Source organism: Lissotriton vulgaris, chromosome 2_1 (assembly GCF_964263255.1).
Source record: "Lissotriton vulgaris chromosome 2_1, aLisVul1.2, whole genome shotgun sequence".
NCBI lineage: Eukaryota > Metazoa > Chordata > Amphibia > Caudata > Salamandridae > Lissotriton > Lissotriton vulgaris.
The window spans coordinates 1,956,646,928-1,956,667,353 of NC_141687.1; the positions used below are offsets into that span (position 1 = coordinate 1,956,646,928).

General features: G+C 44.2%; 1 protein-coding gene across 2 annotated transcripts in view; it reads left to right on the plus strand.

Annotated features, from left to right (window-relative positions):
• WDR93 (WD repeat domain 93) overlaps positions 1 to 20,426 on the plus strand; it is a 693,419-nt gene that overhangs the window by 212,896 nt on the left and 460,097 nt on the right. For both annotated transcript variants that reach the window (XM_086958144.1, XM_086958145.1), the window contains exon 8: positions 2,720 to 2,804. In XM_086958144.1, the coding sequence (XP_086814270.1) occupies positions 2,720 to 2,804 (85 nt within the window). The remainder of the gene's footprint in view (positions 1 to 2,719; positions 2,805 to 20,426) is intronic.

Consider the following 20,426-nt stretch of genomic DNA (forward strand, 5'->3'; position numbering starts at 1 on the left):
AACGCCAAGCAATGAAATATCAAGTAAGTAAGAAAATGCACTTAACTGGCTGCGGAGCAGCAAAGAAAGAGGAAGTGGTTACCTCTGAGACTGTTTATATACTGTGGGGTACTCTATGGTTGCCCTGTTTCTGTTTTTTCTTTACTGTAATGTGATTGGCTGCTATGTGTCAGTAAAGAAATGAGACTAAGCATAATCGGAGCCTCCTGTCCTGACATAGAATTAATGCAGCGCACAGAAGTCCAAACGCAGGGCAATATCCGGAGTTGACGCTGAGTACTCCACAAGCCGTAGTTTTGGGGTTCTTGTTCTGCTTACGAGGGGTTAAACCAGCTGCAGTACAAATAACTAGGTCCATATCGCCAGAACCGCATGTTTTAAGGCTTGGGCTTTAATCTGACAGCCTACTGCATTTTGGGAGTTAGCGTTTCGGCGCTGTAGTATAGATGCATTGAATTAAAGCACCTGACAGCAATCATCTGAACACACGAGAAAGGAGAACAAAACTGTGCAAGACCAGTTAATTTTTTATTTAATCTCATCATACATGATTAAATTAATTTTCAACCTCTAGGTATCCTTTCGTGACCGCTTAGAGCAAATCCATCCGTTTGTGGCCATTAATATATGTTTACGACGACTTTGTGAATCCGTTCCCGTACTTTTAGCATGTGATTTTCTGTGACCAGTCATTTTCTTCAAGTGCACAAATCCAATTGTTGTGTGCAATTGAAGTGAAATAGGACTGCAGCTCCCAGAAGGCACTCTTTTGCCAAATGTAAGCTGAGAAAGGAAACATGGCTTCCTGCAGAGATGCATTCAGGGCAGTGCCTCGATTCTTCATCTCATGTGACCTCATTGGTGGAAGGCTACATGTACAGCAACCGCAGCGTTGTTTCCGTGTGCATCAAAGCTAACTTGGCCCGGCGCAGTGAAAGTCTCGGCTGAGCCATGTGACGTGCTGTGTGATACTCCCCTGTTTCTCCGTTTATGACCGCGACTGTGCACTCAAAGCTGGTGGAATCTGTTTGTATTTGTATTAAAACAGTAAATTCGGGTCAGTCAGGGGCACTTGTGATAGGATGTACATGGATTGGCACTGTATAACTGGGCGCCCGAAATTTCATGCTTAATGAAATTTTACCTAGGCTCCGGTGACCATGAACACGGTGGCTGCTAAGTGAGTGCTTGCCTCCGTCCAGTTCCCACATAGAAACACCGAAATATCACCACGTCTGGTAATATATATTGCTGCTTTGTGGACGGGATCAGCAGAGAGGCCAGGACCTGACGAGCATGGAACCATAACTCACCCCGCCCCTTCTCTGGTAGTGCTCACTGTATTGGCAGAGTGCAAAGGAAGGTTTCTCCTCTTTTGAGGAATTTATTTTCTAGTGAATAGTAGGCGCTGTACAGAAGATTCATTCACCTGTTCATACGAATCGCTTAAAAATAAAAGCCATTTCTTTTTTTAACGTCAGCTGGGCCTCTCTGAGCTGTCAGGCGGTATAAAGCAGCGCCTATGCCAAGCCACCTGCCAGCACGGTACACCACATGAAAAGGAAGAGATTTCTAAAAATTGTGCCAACGCCGTGCCTGGAAATGCGAGGTTGATTTAACCGGGACAAGAGTCCCATGCTGAGGTGTATAAATTGTTTCTACAGCGAGGAAGTGTACCTTCCCATGAACAGAGGACAGTAAAGTTGAACTATTATTGCTCAGTATTGGGCCATGCTTATTATGCAGGTAAAAATAGATACCTTGATTTAACACACTACTCGCAATACATCCCTATTGCAAGAATAACGGCAAGTGACTTATGCCTGAGATTGTCTTGTGATACGGGGAGAGAGAACCATTTCAAAACTAACTGCCTCGTTTTAGAAGCTCTGCATAAACACATGGGTAACAGTCCAGCCTAATGTTTAGTGCAGTGCAAGAAATAAATAAACTAAAATGTTGGACGTGTACCTGAACCAATCAACAAATTATTCTAAAGTTATTATGAACCAGTCTTTTTAAATAAAAGACTGTGATGCTAGTCAAATAATCCGGCAGTCCTTTTCAAACAATCCAAAAACCACCAGTAGCCATGCATCTTGTGAAGTAATCAGGCAGTCAGTTTCACGTCATCTTCAAATCATCAGGAACAGTCACACCTTGTGAAGTCATCGGATAATGATTTTCAAGTCATCTTCAAATCATCGGGCTCAAGTTTCTAAACTCTGCTGATGACTTTAAGAGCTTGATGACGGCTAACAACACGAAAATGACTTCTAGAGTAGTTAGATGATCATCCAATGAGACTGGGATGGATTCTAAAGTAATCCTGTTTGACCTGGGAATAGAGCATCTTCCTTTCAGAAGCTCCTTGAAATAGGTTTTTAAATCCTCGGCTCTCTCCAAAAGTTAAGTAAAGAGAAGTTAGTAAACTCAAGCTATTTGGCACACGCCATGAACTGTCATATAGTTTTGTGATTTGATTTGTCAAGATAACATTGTGTGTACAATGCACTATGGGGATATTGCAGATCCATTTAAAAAACATTGATTCTTAATGCCCAAAGAACCAGTAACTTTGGGCATTAAGTTGGATATTAGCTCAGCGAGAAATACTACTGTCTTTTTCACCTACATAGACCGATCTCAGTCTTTCTTATAGGCACTTAAATCTAACTTCAATCGTAATGATTTATCTTGTTTTTCCTTTTCTTTGCAGGTGACGTCAGCTCCCAGTGTAGATGACATTAAACTGTCCGCGCCAGTGCTCATAATGAAAATTAAACCACCCAGACCAGTCTCCGGTAAACCTTTTTGCTGTGTTTCTCATTGTGGTTCTTATTATGCACAGCAGGCCAGGGTCGCATTGGGATCACAGTTAGGCCCGGGCACTCTCAAAAAGGTGGCCTACGTTGTCTGATCATCCCTTTAATAGATGACTATCTGGTTAGTCTCACTGGAATCCGGGCGGTTATTTTTAGTTGTAGTTCCGTATAGTGTGAACTCGGCCCAAAGTAATTGGAGCAATGTACATGAGCACCAGTTACATTACACAAGATCAAATTCATTTTCATTTCCGGTATAGAGATTAAGTAATTTGCCCAGAATCACAGGATGTTGAGCTGACGCTGGGACTCAAACCTAGTTTCAACGTCTGCAACTCTGACCATGGCACAATTTTATGCAACCCTCCCTCTCCCCCAACAAGTCACAACACTTGGCTGCAACGTAGGCCACTTCTCTTACTCTCCCACTCCCCAGCCCAATTTAGCCTCAGGGGATTTACACTGCAAGGGAGGTGTCAAAAGCACATTGCTGCTGCTCAAATGGGTGGGTGGGGGGGGGGAGGTGTAGGTGAGAAATGCCCGATAAAATCTGCCCCCCTGTGAGGCCCCTGCATACAACCCACCCTCCCTGCACCCGCCATGGCCTAAAAGTGATGATGACCCGGTGGGGGATAACACTGCTACAGAAAGGGCACACGAGTCATGGCGCCAGGGTGAGAATGCCCCAAGGGCAAATGCAACACCTGGCCTCCAGCCTCAATTTACAGCACGGCTGGGGAGTGATCATGATACCATCGCGCCAAATTAAGATGGCCTGGCGGGGGCTGGGAAAGAAAGTCCGTCTCTTGAGCTGGTTTGCAGGGGCCCCAAAAAACGGACCACAGGTAACCCTGGGGCTCCGGCCCATTGATCAATGCCCGATTGCCCCCTTCCCAATCCGAGCCTGCAGCAGAGCTTACACCATCGATAAGCTCAGTGTTGCACTTCTGCAGACATAGAATAAGGTGCAGACTGGCTGTTTGACAGACAGCGGAAGTGGGTTGCTGCTTCATCGTAAAGTCAAAGCTGAGAATATTGCTCAGTCATCGCACTTATATATGGGTGGTGTGAGTGTTAGTGCAGTACAGCCGGTGCATAATTGGAGCCGATAGTTGTAGGTAAGGCCCATTTTTTGGGGAACCGGTACTTATTTTTCCTCAACAGACTTTGATACAGAGCAAGAGACAGAAAGCACAAAACGTGGAAAGAAGGAAGAAAAGAAAGATAGAAAAACAGTGGCAAAGAGAGAAGGCAGAGATACGTAACAACCTGCAAATGTGAGATAATGAGGCAGAGAGTGTCTGTTGGTGGATTGAAGAGGTATGAGGTGGAATCAAAACTATGCAGGCTTGGTACTTGGTACCCTGTCCTTCGATAGAACCAGCTGCAGGCTTCTGAGCAAATGTTGGACCCTAGCAAGTACAGTCTACATGATAGTCTCTTAACTGGCATGGCACAAATACCTGGACCTGTGCTGAAGGAGACTTTATGAGAAAGACATTGAAAGTGAGTGGTTTAAATGAACAAAAATGGCTGTATGTACAGACCAGATAACTGACTAAAGTGAACTCATTGAAACACCTGGTGGGTGTGGCACTTGAGTTGTGAACTTCGCTCCCACCTACCATTGGAGGTCTCACTTCATAGGCACTTGCAGTAGTAGGGGTGTGGGGTAGTGGATGCTGCATCACCCTCAAAATAAACATGCTGGAGTTCAGAAGTTAAATGAGCAATAAAGACACCTTTAAATGTTATCTTGTTATATTGTTCACATATATAACTCTGTCTTAAATATTTATTTATTTATTTTGGATTTGTAAGGCGTCCCAGCACAACCAGAGACCAAAGACAGGAGCCTGAAGGTGTAGCAGGGTGATTAGACAGCAGAAGTAGGGAAATGCCAGGTCTTTAAGGCTTTTTGAAATGCTAGATGATTCGGAATAGCTCTAATGTAAATTGATACTTGTATAGCACACTACTCACCCGCAAGGGTCTCAAGGCGCTTGTACGAATACCGCTGTGGAACCCGTCCTGGCTTTCCCTGTGATGTGTCTACTCCTGGGCACCCCCAGGGTGAAGGCCAGGCATCCTTAGCGTTGTGGGGGCCGGTGTGGAGATTAAGCAAGCTATTGCCCAGAGTTGCAGAGTGGGGCTCTATGATTGGAATAGGCACGAGGCGAGAATTATCAGGTCCGTGGAATTTTGAGCCCAAGACCCGCCGAGGCGGGGAATTGAACCCTGGTCCTGGGCTAGACCTCTGCATCAGGGTCTGCCGCTCTAACCATTGAGCCACACTTCTCCACTAATAGGAACCGGGAACGAGTTCCAAAGTTTCGCCGCCAGATAGCAGAACAAACGCCCCCCAGCCCTCACTCTCCAGACTCGAGGAGTGCAGACCAGCGCTAAGTCGGCAGATCTCAGCAGACGCCCAGGCACATAGGGCTCCAAAAGTGAGATCGCCCCAATGGAGTCTGGCGAGTCAAGATCTTATGAGATATGCACAGCGCCATGAACTGAATGCTCTGTTCGACAGGCAACCAGTGGAGTTTAGGTAGCACATGCGCCACTGAGCAAGATCTACGCAGTGCATTCAGAATCCGGGCGAATTGCTGCCTGCTTATTCTTTTAACATGGAGATTGGTGTTTTCTTTCCCTAACTGTAAAGTGAGACGATTTTGTAATGTAACCATCTTACTGAGTGTGAAAGAAAAAGCTCCAGGATGTTAAATATTTTTCTAACACTCAATAAAACGTGAACTGTACAAGAATAGCATTTAATAAAGTGCAAATGAAGTATTTTCTTTTGTAATTTAGAAGTGTGATGAAAAGTTTATTTCAATAAGATCAGAAAACTAAACTTGGTGCTGCACAAATGATAAATATTCACTGAAACCCGATTTCCACGCATTATCTTTTATGCACTTTATTAATATCTGCAAATTTAGTAGCCATTCCAATGGAAGTTGTGCTTTTTGTAAATGAAATGGCGCTACCACACCATGGTTTGGCAATATCTTTGTGATGGTGTGCTTCCAAATGTATCCCTCGCTATATACCATAGCCATACCACTCTCCTGAATTGGCATTTTTCGCAATCCCTATGACTTCAGTGACGTAACACTGATGCCAGCAACCCCCCTCTGAAAATAGTTTGTTTAAAAAAAAAATCTTTTTATTGTTTTGTGCTGCTCAGTAAACAACTTGGTTGATACATTGTACATTTCAAATATCTGAGTCATACATTGGTTACAGGTAGATGGGCTGGCGTGAGTTGTACTCGAAATAACAGCTGAAAACGTAGCTAATAAATATCCCCCCACCCCGTTCCCTACAAACTTCGGAATACCCTGCAGGGGCCCCATACTTTCTCCCATTTCTGTGGGCACCCCCTAGACTGACAGTCTGCTCTGGCTCTGCTTGTTGACACCAGTCTAGGCCGGTATTCCAGTCTGATACCTTGGGGGATTGGATTGCTCCCCAGTGCTTCGCTATGTTGCGCTTAGCGACTACGCCGGCCAGAGTCAACCATAGTCTCGTATATCTAGGCCATTCCTCATTTCCTGAAATCATTAAAAGGAACCATTTGGGTTCCAGCGGGACTCCTGCCCCCACCACCCTGGCCATAGTATCCCTTATTTCAGACCAATACCTTCGTATCCTCGGACATTTCCACAGTATATGCAGGAAGGTCCCCTCTTGTCCGCAGCCTCTCTGGCAAAGTCCACACTGAAAATTGTTCTAGCACGCCTGTCTCTCTTCTGTGAATGAAACCACTCCCTCCATTTTAACATGTTTAACATATGCTGAACGCTCCATACGTGGGACTGGGCTTTAGTTTAAAAGTACTAAAGAAAGGGGCTCCTCCAATGGGGCGGAGGAGCATCGCCCCACTGCTTTCTCCCACTGCAAGAAGCAGAAACATAAATTGGTAATACCTACCATTTTCTGTTTCTGTTTCTTGCACTGCGAGAAAGCAGAAGGGTTTAGTTGGGGACGGGTGGGAGGGCGGGACTGCTCTAGGGCAGGGGTGGAGTGACTTGCCCACTGCTGAGGGCGCTGACTGTTTGGTCGGCCCTCTGGGGCTGCCACAACCAGTCATGCACACTCTGCCCTTTCTCCATGTAGCCTAGATGGGGAAAATGGCCTCCCCATAGGCGCCTGCTTGAGCACCGTCTGGACCAATCACAACGCTGCCATTGCAGCATTGCGATTGGCTTAGGGAAGGGGGGAAGCTGCCTGCTTCCTGTGGCTGCCAGAGGCAGGACAGCAGGAGAGCAGGTCAGAAGCAGAGACGACACGAGACCCGGAAAGGTATTTTATTTTTTAAATTAACCTCCTTCTGCGTGCCCCCCTCCTGCGTGACCTGCGTGCAATCCCACGTGCAATGCTCCATGCAATCCCCCATGCAATCCCCCTGTGCAAACCCCCCGCCCCTACTCCCCCATTTACGAGTCATGCCGGCCGCGACTGAGTAAAGGCAATTGAGAGTGCATATTTGGCAGAGGTCAGATACGATTTAGTATCCTGAGTGTGCCTCCCTATATTCATATTCAGGGCATTGCAGGGTGTGGCAAAGTAAAGTAAAATCTTTCTTTAAAAGCTGTCCCGACACATTCACAAGGAAAAGAAAAAGGCTACGTTTCGCGCTGATCCAAATAGAACATATCAGTGAATCTTATATGCTACAGTATGAGAGCCAGTTTTGTGCTCACACCACTGGATATATTGTTTCTGTTTACATGCATTACTGTGGGGCTGTCGCCAGTTGTCGACTTTTTGGAGCAGAGAATGAGAAATTCTGGAGAACTCTAAGCTGTCCTTGGCGTGTTCCTGATTGGAAAGCTGCAGTGCGACTAACTTAAAGCTTTGGGTCGTATAAAGAAGTAGAGAGTAGGGCAGGCACCAGTGTACTTTACTTCGAATGTGCACATCTCTGTCAGAGAGGAGTGACCACGTTCCAAAAATAGCCAGGTTTGCAGAAGGGTTAGGTTTTAAGTCTATACATTTACATTGCTGATGTCCGGTAGCCAGCAATGCAAACCTAAGGGCTCAGAATCTTTTTGCTGTCACATTTATGCATGATAGTGCATGCCAGAAGTTCGGCCATCTTCCCTCTCACTGAGGTCTAGTGGTTGTCGAGGCACATGTTATTTAATGTGCACGCCACTGCGGATGCACAGTGGATCGAGATAATCTTGCAGGCAGCTAGTGCTGCCAAACCTTTGCATTGTGTTATTGTTTTTATGGCTATTACCAGATTGTTTTAAGACTATTTTTAGAATCTTTACTTTTGGGACATATTAGGGTTTGTGTGAGATAACTATAATTGCTTACGTTGAGGCATATGACTATGATGACAGAACGGCTCTCAGAATTTTTAAGGAGGTCAGTCTGCAACAGTCACGCCAAGCTATCCTCTCCTGTATGTCAGGTTCCCCTTTTTTGACCCGTGCCCTCCAAAGGTACTAGATACTACATGCCATTATTGACATCATTTCTCCAAGCATTCATAAAATAATTAACTCATCACTCACGTGAGCAGTACCACCAAGTTCGAAAATCGCAGCAGTCAAACCCCTTAAAAAACAATTATCTGACCCTACTATCCTTTCAAACCCACATCCAATCTCCCGTTTACCTTGCCTCAGTAAAATCGCTGAAAAACTAGTTGACACCCAATCGACCTCCTTCTTAGAAGAGGCTAATATTCTGCACTCAAGTCAGTCAGGCTTTAGGCCCATGCCTTCCACGGAATCAGCACTACTACACACCACTGAAACGCTTAAATTCACTTTAGATGAAGGTAAAAATGTGGTGTGGATTCTGTTAGATCTGTCAGCTGCATTTGGCATCTTGAGAGACCTGCTCAAATCATATGGCATCTCTCACATTGCCCTTGCTTGTCTGAAATCTTATCTATATAACAGAAAACCAATAGTCACCCCCAGCCACTATCAATCAGCGGAAAAACCCTCGCTGTCTGGGGTCCCGCAGGCCTCTGCCTTGAGCCCAACTTTGTTTAACATCTATATGGCCCCCCTGCTAGACCTGATATCATCGTTTAACATTGAAACAATCTCCTATGCAGATTATACTCCGTTAATTCTAGTACTAGACCAAGATTCCACCAATGCAGAGCAGAATTTCCAATGCTGCCCTACTGCTGTCCTTGACTGGATGCAATCCAACCACCTGAAATGCAACACCCAAAAAACCGACATCATGTTGCAGCTAGTGGTGGCCAAATGATATTCCCCCTCCGCCAAATATAGTGAATGTAGTGAGGAATTTGGGAGTAAAATTTTACACCTCATTATCCTTTCATCAACAATTAAAATCTCTTTAAAAGTTTTTGGATTTATTACCTGGTGTGGCTAGAAAGGCAGTTGCAGTGGCTCTGATCACGTCTAGACTACACTACTGTAACAGCCTATACGCAGGAGCCAATAAATCTGTCTTTAACCCCTTGCATGCTGATGACATAACGGTTCCGTCATCAGCGACGCATGAGCTGTGCTGATGACGGAACCGTTCCGTCATGACTCCGCCCGCGCAAGGCGGAGTCAGCATGGGCGGGGAATTCCCGCCGCACGCAAGGGGTTAAGAAACGACAGATAGTTCAACATGCCGCAGCTCGCCTTGTTCTAAAACTACCTCGAGGCCTCAGCAGCCTTAAAATCTTTAAACAGGCTGCCCATACATAAAAGAATTCTCTTCAAGATCCTGGTTATCACTTACAGAGCCTTTAGATCACCAGGACCCAGTATCTTAGGGCCAGAGTTAAACCATATGTGGCACAGCGCCTCTTAAGATCCTCATCAGCAAATCTCCTCACACCACCCAGCTTCAATCTCATTTCTAAAGGGGGGAAATCAGTGGCAGTCCTAAGGACCAAAGCCTGAAACTCCCCACCCGTCCATCTCTGGTTCTGTCAGACAGAATCTGTCTTAATGAAATCCCTGAAAACTTAGATTTTTGGAGCCTCAGACACTTTAGTTTTCTCCCTCATCTGATCTGGTAAAATATCCCGCTGCCCGCTCTCTACACTCATTATATTGATCAATGCATTGTTAGAGCCCTACTCTCTCCTTCGTGCTAAGAAATTGAATGCTTCTAACCATTTGCCAGTCAGCCTTAAACAGAGTGGGTTGAGAGGGTTACAGTAGTGTATACAAAACACTCTGTAGTAATCACACCAGGCCAGGTAAGTATGAGAACGACTACTCTGTTGACTGTTCATCTCCACAGCTTCCAGGAACTGACAAGATCCTGGAATTCAAAGCATAGCATTCCATTGTCATGGCAATGACATCATTAGAATGCAGCATGCGTGGACAGCAAGCTACAGAGAAACTACTACAACATCTCCTCTCTTTCCATAGATACACAAAAGAAAATAAAATCAAGAAAAATAATATTAATGAAATATACCAACATCTAGAAGAAAAAAGTAAGAACATAAAACATAAGTGATATAAAACTAAGAACATGAGAGATAAATGTAAGAGTTACAGCAGGGCACTCGTCCTACCACTTCAAAGATTTAAATGTTTTGGCGGGACACTCGTCCTACCAGTCCTCTGTGGAGGAACATATGTCAAATCAACATGAAAATCAGACTTCTTTGGGAACGATTGGTCATGAAGAATGTTGCTTGTCTCCAAACCCATTTGCAGAACAACCTTCACAGGAATCTTATAAATCCTAGAAAGATTCCACCAATTGTTTCCATTGACTCTCCTGGCAAAGCTAGAGACAGCATCCACTTTAACAGGGGAACCAAACTTTGACAGACCCTTTGGGACATTGACAGGGGACTTACTTCTGAACCAATCTCCCACAGAAACTGAGGACTCAAAGTTGGTCACCTCTTGATCAAAATGTTGTTTCGGAAGGGTGTCCCCCTGTGTCTCTTGGCACTTAGAAACCAAACCCCACTTTTTCATCCAAGCAGGACACATGTGAAAAGAAGCTTGTCTACCCCGAAGTAAAGCAAATGGACTTGAACCAGTGATTAGACAGCTTCCTTGATGTCAACTCTGGATGAAACAGCCCACTGAACACACTCAACCAACATGTGGTTGTTGCGCTCAATGAAACCATTAGCCTGTGGGTGATATAATGCCACACCGTGGTGGGCTATACCACACAGGGACAGAAAGACCTACATTTCCCCGTAGGTAAACTGTACCCCATTATCGGATACGATTTCTTTGGGGATACCCTGTCTTGCAAACAAACTTTGAAGAAATTTGATAACCTCCTGTGAATTAGGATCTGTCATGAAACAAACCTCCCACTACTTGCTGAAATAGTCAGCAACTACAAGAGTGAACTTGTACTTGTTCCCCAAAGCATTAAAAGGTCCCACAAAGTCAATGGCCAATTTCAACCACCGACCTTCAGGTGCCTCGATCTGTTGTATTGGGGGAGAAACAATTTTGACAACCTTATCACTGGTGGAACAAGTTAGACACATCTCCACAACATCATTTATTTGACGGTCGATGGAAGGCCACCAATACACACTGCAAATCCTTTTTTTAGTGTTCGTCTGCTGAAGGTGTCCTTCATGGCCAAACTCGATGATCTGACCTCTGAGACATTCAGGAGGAACAAAGTTATACCCACGCATGATTATGTCTCCACCCTCCAAAGTAAGCTCATCCGCGACCTTGGTGAAGGCATGTAGATCACCATCTAGGTGCTTTTCCTTTGGCCAACCAGCAACAATAAACTCCTTGATTCTCTTAAGCAGAGTGAAGAAAATGAGTTTTCACTAGGTCCTAATAATTCCTCCATTTGGGGCCTCCTTTCCAGATGGGGATAGGGGATCCTCATCTTTTTTGCCTTGGGAAATAGCAGTCATCATCTCATGCTGCCTGTGTATCCAGTGCTTGCCTATGCTGTGTGCTATGTGCACACAGGCCCTTAAAACTTCCCCGGTCAGTACACGTGACACCAACGTAAGGATAATGCTTCAACAAGAGATTGGCGACCTAATGCAGATAGACATTTCATGAGAACATGTTTTGCCACTCAATGGCAAAAGGAGGGTCTGAAGAAAATGAGTTTTCACTAGGTCCTATTAATTCCTCCATTCCTTGCCATCTCGTGACAAAACCTGCCTACAGCCTCCATTTCTGCTGACGTTAAAAAATGTCACATTCTTTGCAGTTAGCCAATTCCTCAAAAGAAAGCCATGAGATCCCTACGCCCAGTGTAAACAAGCTTGTTTTTCATCTTCTGCTCCCTGCTTGTTAAACATCCTTGACACCGTGATCAGGTTATCTGGACAATGGTCTGAATGCAAAGCCTTGATCAAGCTGATTGAACAATAGTCTGAACACCGCCTTGATCAGGTAATCAACTACAAACACCGCCCTGATTGAACAATGGACTGAATGCCAAAGAGTGGTGTAAAAAATGTATTTAGCTATGGAGTAAAGCAGCAGCCTCCTGGGTTTTGTCTCAGACTAGCTTGGGACTCTGTTCCATAGCCCGGGCTATTGTAATAAAGGTGGTTCTCTCTGCAGACAAAGGTTTCCAGGTCCACTTTATTATATAAGGAGGGTAAGAGTAGACTTGGGTTATTCCCGCACCGCCAAGCCCCCAATCCTCCTTGAGGTGGGCTTTTCTTGGTTCTACAAATGGCGCCTGAACAGGAACACCACGGAAACGTAGGTCTGACCCGGTGATCGTGAGGGGGCCCGTGGTGGAAGTCTGACGGAGATACTCTACCTGAGGGACCATTTTTTGAGTCCGGTAGACCAGAAGTCTTGCACACAGTATTCCCCATAATGTTCTGGGCCACCTGACTGCGTCCCGCTGGTGCCCCCTTTAGTGCGGTCTCTGTCTGAATCTGGACTCGTGCCTCCGTCTGCAGAAGAGAACAACATTTTCAGGTAAGGGTGGACTGATCATCCACCACTTGTGCTCTGTTGTCTGTCTATATTGACTTTTGCAAAAGCCAAGCCAGTGAGGTGAGTGTTTTTCTCCCACTGTTGTCTGCCTGAAGTAAAAATATGCCAGTCAGTAGTAAGTTCCGAAAGTTATGTTGTTGCGTATGTACCGAGGACTTCCTTCTGGAGGCAGCCTGCCCGCTTCCTCCAGAAGGAACTCCAAGTCATGAGATGTATGTTAAATATGGGCCATCTGCTATCATGTTATCTTCCTTATGGGTAAAATATACGAAACGAAGCAATATTGAATTACTTTGGCCACAGTTTGGCTCCTTTGATCTCCAGGCCCTTTCGAGCCTGGAGGAGCAGCTGCTCCGCAGACGGTCTCGTCAAGCCATGTTTGATGCCACCGCGTTGTGGAGGAAAGAAATAGATTAAAAAAATGGAAAAAAAAGCAAGCGTTGAATAAAAAGAAAAAGAGGATGTCTATGGCTGATCATGCGAAAGTGCATTTAGAAAATAAGGGTCAGGAAGGGGTTGAAATGGCAGATAGGCATCATATGGCTAAGACGACAAAATGTTATCCTGCTCGTTCTCCCAGGGACCTTGAGGTTGAAGGAGAAGAGGGGGACTCATTGTTGAATGCTATTCTTGAAGATCCACCTCCTGCCTATGCTCCGGCTCCTATGTATCCCGCTCCTCCTCAAAATGTTCCTAACGCTCCACCTCCACCAGTGGGGGTTCAGGGTGCCCCACGCATTGTACCACTGCCTGATCCTTTGACTCCCGTCACCCTGCCAGCACCCCTCCCACCCACAGTTCATACCGCCCCACATTTTGACCCAACCAGACCATACATTCCCGTCTGCTTGATAATCAGTCTATTGGTACCCCTGTTGGTGACTCTTATACCTCTCCGGACCAAACGAGATGGTCTTACCTTACGCCCAATACCCTGTTTGGATTTGGAGTCTTTAAGGTCTGCTGGACTCGTTTGGGTTAGTAAAAGGGACTGCGAAAACAATGTGCATTTTGGGTAAACAATGGTAATATTTAAGGCGTTAAAGATATGTGGTCGACGTTTAGACAATGGACCGTCATACAACAAACAGACATGGCTGAGTATATGTGCACACTTATAATAAAAAGATAAGAAGCATTGTTCATAGATACTCCTCGGGGATTGATTGATTTAAAACTAACTATTGCCAAGGGTCATGTTCAGGGAGATGATATGCATGAAGCTCTTGTTACCGTGTTTACGTTCAGAGACACAACAGCTTTTCCACCATCTCCGAATGACAAAGCTATGCCTATGAGAGAGACAGCTCCTGTCTTTATCCCTGCAGTGCTCGCCAATAACCAGGGTGTTGGAGGAGCCCCAACCCACTGGCGTAGGATGTGGGTGCATGTCCCATGGAAAAGAACGGTTGTTCTTCAATTGAAATCCCAATTACCAGACACCCGTAAGAATCCAGCTCTTTACTATCAGGAATTAGGTCCGATTGTTTCCTCTGGTAGTACCACCCGACATATGGGACAAAATACGCCATGCTAACCATAATGATGCTTTACATGGTGACTGGCCGACTTTGAAAGGATGGAGAATGACAGAGAGGGAGGGACTAAGCCTGATCCGGCTATTCTGGCTTTCCCAGGCCATCTGTTGCAACTCACGAATACCCTTTTGCCCGAAATAGCTGTTAATTGGGATAACATAAATGCATGTAAACAACGTAAAGATGAGTCTGTTGCTGATTTTTTCACCCGCTTCGAAACTGAGTACAAAAGTCACAGTGGATTGGACCCTAGAGCCCCTGGCTCGGGCTCAGTGTTTATTGATAAATTTGTATCTGATTTATTAACCGATCTCTCGGCCCGCCTTAAGAAGGTCCTTGCCATGGCCCAATATCATGAGAATAGCGAGAATGAAGATAAAGACAAAGAGGTTAGGAAGAACAAGGACCTTAAAATGAAAGTTTTGCTTCAACAAGCTTACCCACCCCGGGGATAAAATGCTAGAGGCCAAGGTCCGCCTTCGGCCCAGTTCCAGAGGCTGCCCCAGCGCCCCCTTCAGTCTCCTTTACAGAAGTCCATCAGTTTTGCAGGTCCTTTTGATAAAGACCAGTGTGCCTACTGTAAGGCTTATGGCCACTGGGTTAGTGAATGCCCGGTATTAGCCCAGATTATTCTGTCAGGAAAAACTAGGCCCCAAACACAAAGGGAAGGAAATATGGGACATCCTAGGCAGAGGCGTGCACCAGATCCTAATGTTCAACCCTGTATTGGTCCGCCCCAGGGTACAGTTAACAGATTTGACAACGGGTATGAGGCCACTAGGACGTACTTTAACGATGATTATGATGAGACCGATGAGGCAGGTTTCTACCAGCCATAGGAAAGCCAGGAAAGGGGTAATGCAAGAGTGCCGATTCCTGTGGATCCGCCAAGTCCTTATGTCCGGATGTCAGTTGCAGGGGATAAAAAGAAGTTTCTCCTAGACACCGGGGCTACTAGATCCTCTGTTGCGCACACCTTGATACTGGAGGCACCCCTTTCTGGCTCTCTCAATGTCTCCGTGGGTTTTTCTGGGGTCCCTGTCACCAACCCATCTCTAAGCTTCTCCCGCTGGATCTCGGTCCAGCTCATATGGATGCTCCTTTGATTCTCACGACTGGATGTAGTGAAAATTTGCTGGGTATGGATTTGTTAAAGGCCTTACATGCTACCATTTCTTGTAGTCCTGATGGCGTGTCCCTTACCATATCACCAGATTCCTCTGCCACTATGTTCCTCTCTGGAACCCTCCCTCCCGTTTTGCAGGCCTTACCCCATCACTTTGGGCCACTTCTGACACTGATGTAGGCCTTCTCGACATTTCTCTGCATACTGTCCGTATCCAGCAAGGTGCCCAACTGCCCCGGCTTCGACAGTATCGCCTTCCCCAGGAAGGTGAGGCTGCCCTATTATCTATATTATCAGATCTCGTGAAGACGGGAGTAGTTGAGGAGACATGTGGTAATGAGTGTAACAGCCCAATTATTCCAGTTCTTAAAAAAATGTATTGATCCCTCTCACGCAGCCCCCAAAATCTATCGGTTTGTCATCGATCTGTGGGCTCACAGTATCCCCTTGTTCCCGATATCACAGCCTTCTTGACCATGGTCCCAGCGACCGCCACTCATTTTTCTGGTATTGACCTAAAGAATGCGTATTTCTGCATTCCCATATATCCGGACAGTAGACATCTTTTTGGTTTCTTCCTTGGAGGGCAGAGTTTCCGGTTCTGCCGCACCCCCCAAGGATACTGAATAAACTCAAAATAATTTCAAAATAAATTATATGCTGCAGTGAGTTGAGATATGTTCACTTATACTCAACTCAATATTTACAATTGGGAGGTCGCAGACATGAAAAAATGTATATATATGAGATTACCGTAATCCCAATATCCATCTACGAATTCTCTTCCCATCTGATTTTAAAGTAACAATTTCGGTATTATAAACGGACCCTAAAATCAAACATCCCACTGCAGCATATAATTTATTTTTAAATTATTTTGAGTTTATTCAGTATTTGATTAAGACTTCACGTATGAAGTGGGGCAACTTTAAAAATATAATAGACTGGTGATTTAGTAGATATCTAGTAGAGGAACTCATTTGGGGCTCTTTTGGGTATAAGCCCATGTTTCTTGGGTGATTTACGGATGGACTGTTGGAGAGCAAATACTTGTGTGAAGTTAGTCGAATAGACGCTTCTCTTTTTACTGACATTTATCTGGTGATGGCTTACTTGAGACATGCACACTTATTCGGGTTGTATGTTTTTATTGGTTTTGCTGGTTCCATTCTAACTTTCACGGGTTCCTTTAAACTATACAGCTTTTAGTTAGACCATGTGTTATTTCAGAACTTACATATATGTTTATTTGCATTATGGTTTGCAGCCCTGATGAAGTCAATGTGTACAAATTAACACGACGAAACACGTGTTGGCTGCTTTTTTCTGATGACTGCTGTTTATGGATAACTTTGAACCTTGAAGAAAAGGAACTATCAAGAGAATAAACCATCCATGATTGAAAGGACCTGAGTTGCTGATCATTATCTGGATTACTGACCTGTGACTGTGTCAATTTATAACTCACATTTATATTCTGGACTTTGAATATTTTGTTTGAATTTAATTTGAGTGCTTGGGGAGAATTGTTGATTGTAAGGACCTACTTAGTAGGTTGTGGTGGGTGTTGGTAGCCACACCTCTCCTCCTGAAGGACCAGAAGAATATTGGAATATTGCTAATTATCCTTACTTTGCTGAGCGCCCTATTACCTGGGTTACCGTTTCTTTGCTAAAATTAGCACAAACCCAAAAAGGAAGAAACTTGTTCTTTTAAAGTGGGGCAAGTAGCATTAGAAATAGCCTTGATGAGACCTTCTCTTGGCACAATACCATCTCCTGAAATACGATGTCTCAGATATTCAATGGAATCAACACCAAAAACACATTTAAGTTTGTTATCAACAATGCCTTGACTTTCTAACCTTCCCAAATCCTCAGCCACATTTCTGTCATGCGACTCCTTGTTCTTTCCAGCCACCAAAATATCATCCTGAAAAACAACAGTATCCATGACACCCTCTAAAATCTTTTCAATGACACTCTGGAAAATTGAGGCTGCCGAGGCTAACCCGAAAGGCATCCTCGTAAACTGCAAAGTACCAACTGGTGATACAAAACAGTCATATGCTTACAAGCTGGATCAAGTTCATCCTGATGGTATGCGGATACTAGATCAATCTTGGAGAATAACTTTCTAAAATTACAACGGAAGAATATTCATGCCCAAGATGTAAATATCCAGCAGCAGATGATGGACATATGTTTGTTGAATGACCAGGAATAGCTAATTACTGGAGGCAGGTGTGCGGGTTTCTTGAAGAAGTTTTGTCAATACCAATAATTTACAGTCCTAGATTCGTTTTATTTGGCCTCCCATACGATTATGATATAAAAAGTTGCACCTTACAGTTTATTTTCTACGTAGTTGTCATTGCTAGGAGGGAGATTTACAAGGAGTGGAAATCGGAAAACTCTCCAAAGTTCGCGGATTGTTTAAGAAATATTATGGCAGTGAGCCGTTTAGTGGAGGGCTAATTTCTATTAAGCTTTGGTTTGCACTAAATGCATGGTGTGAGAAATGATACCCATAAGTCCAATGATTATGCCAGAGGTTAAGTGGTCCTATCCTCCCAAAGTGGCAAGTAACATCGTGAATGGGAGTTGGATTGGAATTGACCTACCTCTGGGCAATCTCCAATGGCTATCCACAAACATAAGGGCAGGAAAGGTTGGTTTGTGTCAGTGGCCTGGAGTAAGCTCATCTAGAGTTAACAGCTACTGGTGGCATGTATGAGGACGCAAAAAAAATCAAAACAAAAATCTTGGAGAATAACACAGCACCAGCGAATTTTGAGAGTATGTCATCAATACGGGGAAGAGGGTGAGAATCCACTCAAATCTCCCTGTTGAGACTGCACAGGTAAATGCAGACCCTAAGAGTACCATTCTTCTTGCGCGCAACCATCAAGGGAGATAACCAGAGAGAACCAGAGTGAGGACTCAATCGGTTCAATAACTCCAGACTCACACATTTTCTTAAGTTCCAATGAAAGATTATCCCTGATACTAAAAGGTACATTGTATAATTTATGTTTGATCGGGAAAGCGCCTTATTTGACTTTGATTAAATGTTTGAACCTCTTAACACAACCAAGCTTGTCACGAAAGACATTGGGGTACTTCATGGACCAGGAAACAAAACTCTCCCCTTCAATTTGTTCACCCACTACCGACACCTGTTCGGAAGTACCAGGCCTAAGAGTCATGCCAAACAACCCCTGGTGGGACCAACCCAGAATGTTGAGCCCCTTTTTAGCCATGTACACCTTCCCTTGGATATGCCTATCCTTAAAAACTAGAGAAGTCACAAAGAACCCTGTCAGATCAATTTTCCTCCCTTCATAAGAGACATGACTTCTATCAGGAGGATTAAGAGGCCTATTTCCCCAAGTGTTCTCAAACAACTCTTCTGTGAACATGGTCATTTGTGCCCCTGAATCCACCAATAGGTGTAGACATTTCCCATCAACCAACACATCTACAATGGGATCAACATAATCTTCAGATTCATCATTGACAACTACTACAAAATCAGTAAGAGAACTAATAACTTCCGATACAGAATCACTCTTGGGTTCCTCGGAATACACAACATTTATACTCCTTCGGAAACCACACATTTTGGCAAAATGACCTTGCTTCCCACATTTGCGACAAGACACACTCTTTGCCGGACATATCTTTGAATTTGGAAAATGCTATGGAAAACCACACTTATTACATACATTCTTTGAGTAAGAACCCTTCTTCTCAATCCTAGTGGAGAGAAATCTGTTCCCTCTTTGTTCAGATTGTGTTTTAGTTTTGTCTATCTGACTTTTTTCACCCTTATCTTTATGATCCTTCACTACAGCCAAAACACTCTTTTCAGTTTTTAGTTCTTTAGATGCTTTTTGAGAAAGCTCAATACGTTTGACAATAGAAATTGTCTCATCCAAAGGGGGATTCTTTAAAGTTAGTAATTTCTCTTGAACTTTCTTCTCCCAACAATCTACAACAATTTGGTCACGAGTAAGTTGAGAAGTAAAATGTTCAAATTCACATTCCGAAGCGAGAATGCACAAGGCAGCAACATAAGACACAATGCTTTCCTCACACTCTTGCTTCCTAGTAAAAAACATGTGCCTAGCAACAACTATGCTGCTCTCTACATCGAACTGTTTTTCCTACATGCCCACAGCTTGATCAAATACATTCAATTCCTCTTCACCCAGAACAGCAACTAAGGGAGAAAGATGTTCTAAAACAGCTTGACCCTCGAACCCCAAATTGTGCTCTAGAATAAAACACTCCCTTTCAGCGCTGAACCTCGAACCCCCTATAGCACCTAAATATTTTCTAAAGGCTCTATACCACACTTTCCATGTGACAGGCGGGTCACCTGGAAGCTGTAAAAAAGGAGGAGGAGGTTGCACATTCTGCGTATTGAGCTCAAAATGAAAATATAAATACACTTGAAAAGAGATATGTCTGCCAGGTAAAAGAGATATGTCATCCAGGTACCTGTGAAGTAAAACACAACTAACACAAGAAGCAAAAATGATCACAATTAGAAATAGTCTACCTGCTACTTAACAAAAAAATATTGGGTAATTAATGCATAAGACTTCACAGCTTTGAAATAGAACCCTCATTTTGTTCACTAAAAAAAATGTGAACTCCAAACAGTTAATAAAAAACAGTCACTGTTGTGCCTCTTTCCCATTAACAGAACGCAGCACTGCAACGAATATAGTCCCATATATATTGCTGTACATCCAATGAGTAAGAACAAATCATTCACAAGTCTCAACGCTCTTAATGAAACCTGAAATGGTTAATCTCCAGTTAAAAGAAAACAAACACTCAAGTCTGGAGAGCGCACACAGACTTGCCGGGGAAATGAGGAGACTTGCCGGGGAAATGAGCAGACTTGTTAGTAAATGAACGAAGAACTCTCACTCAGATGCGTTGCGTCATTTGCCTTTTCTCCAAAGAAACGCTCTCTGCCTTCTTCTTCCGCTACCTAGAAA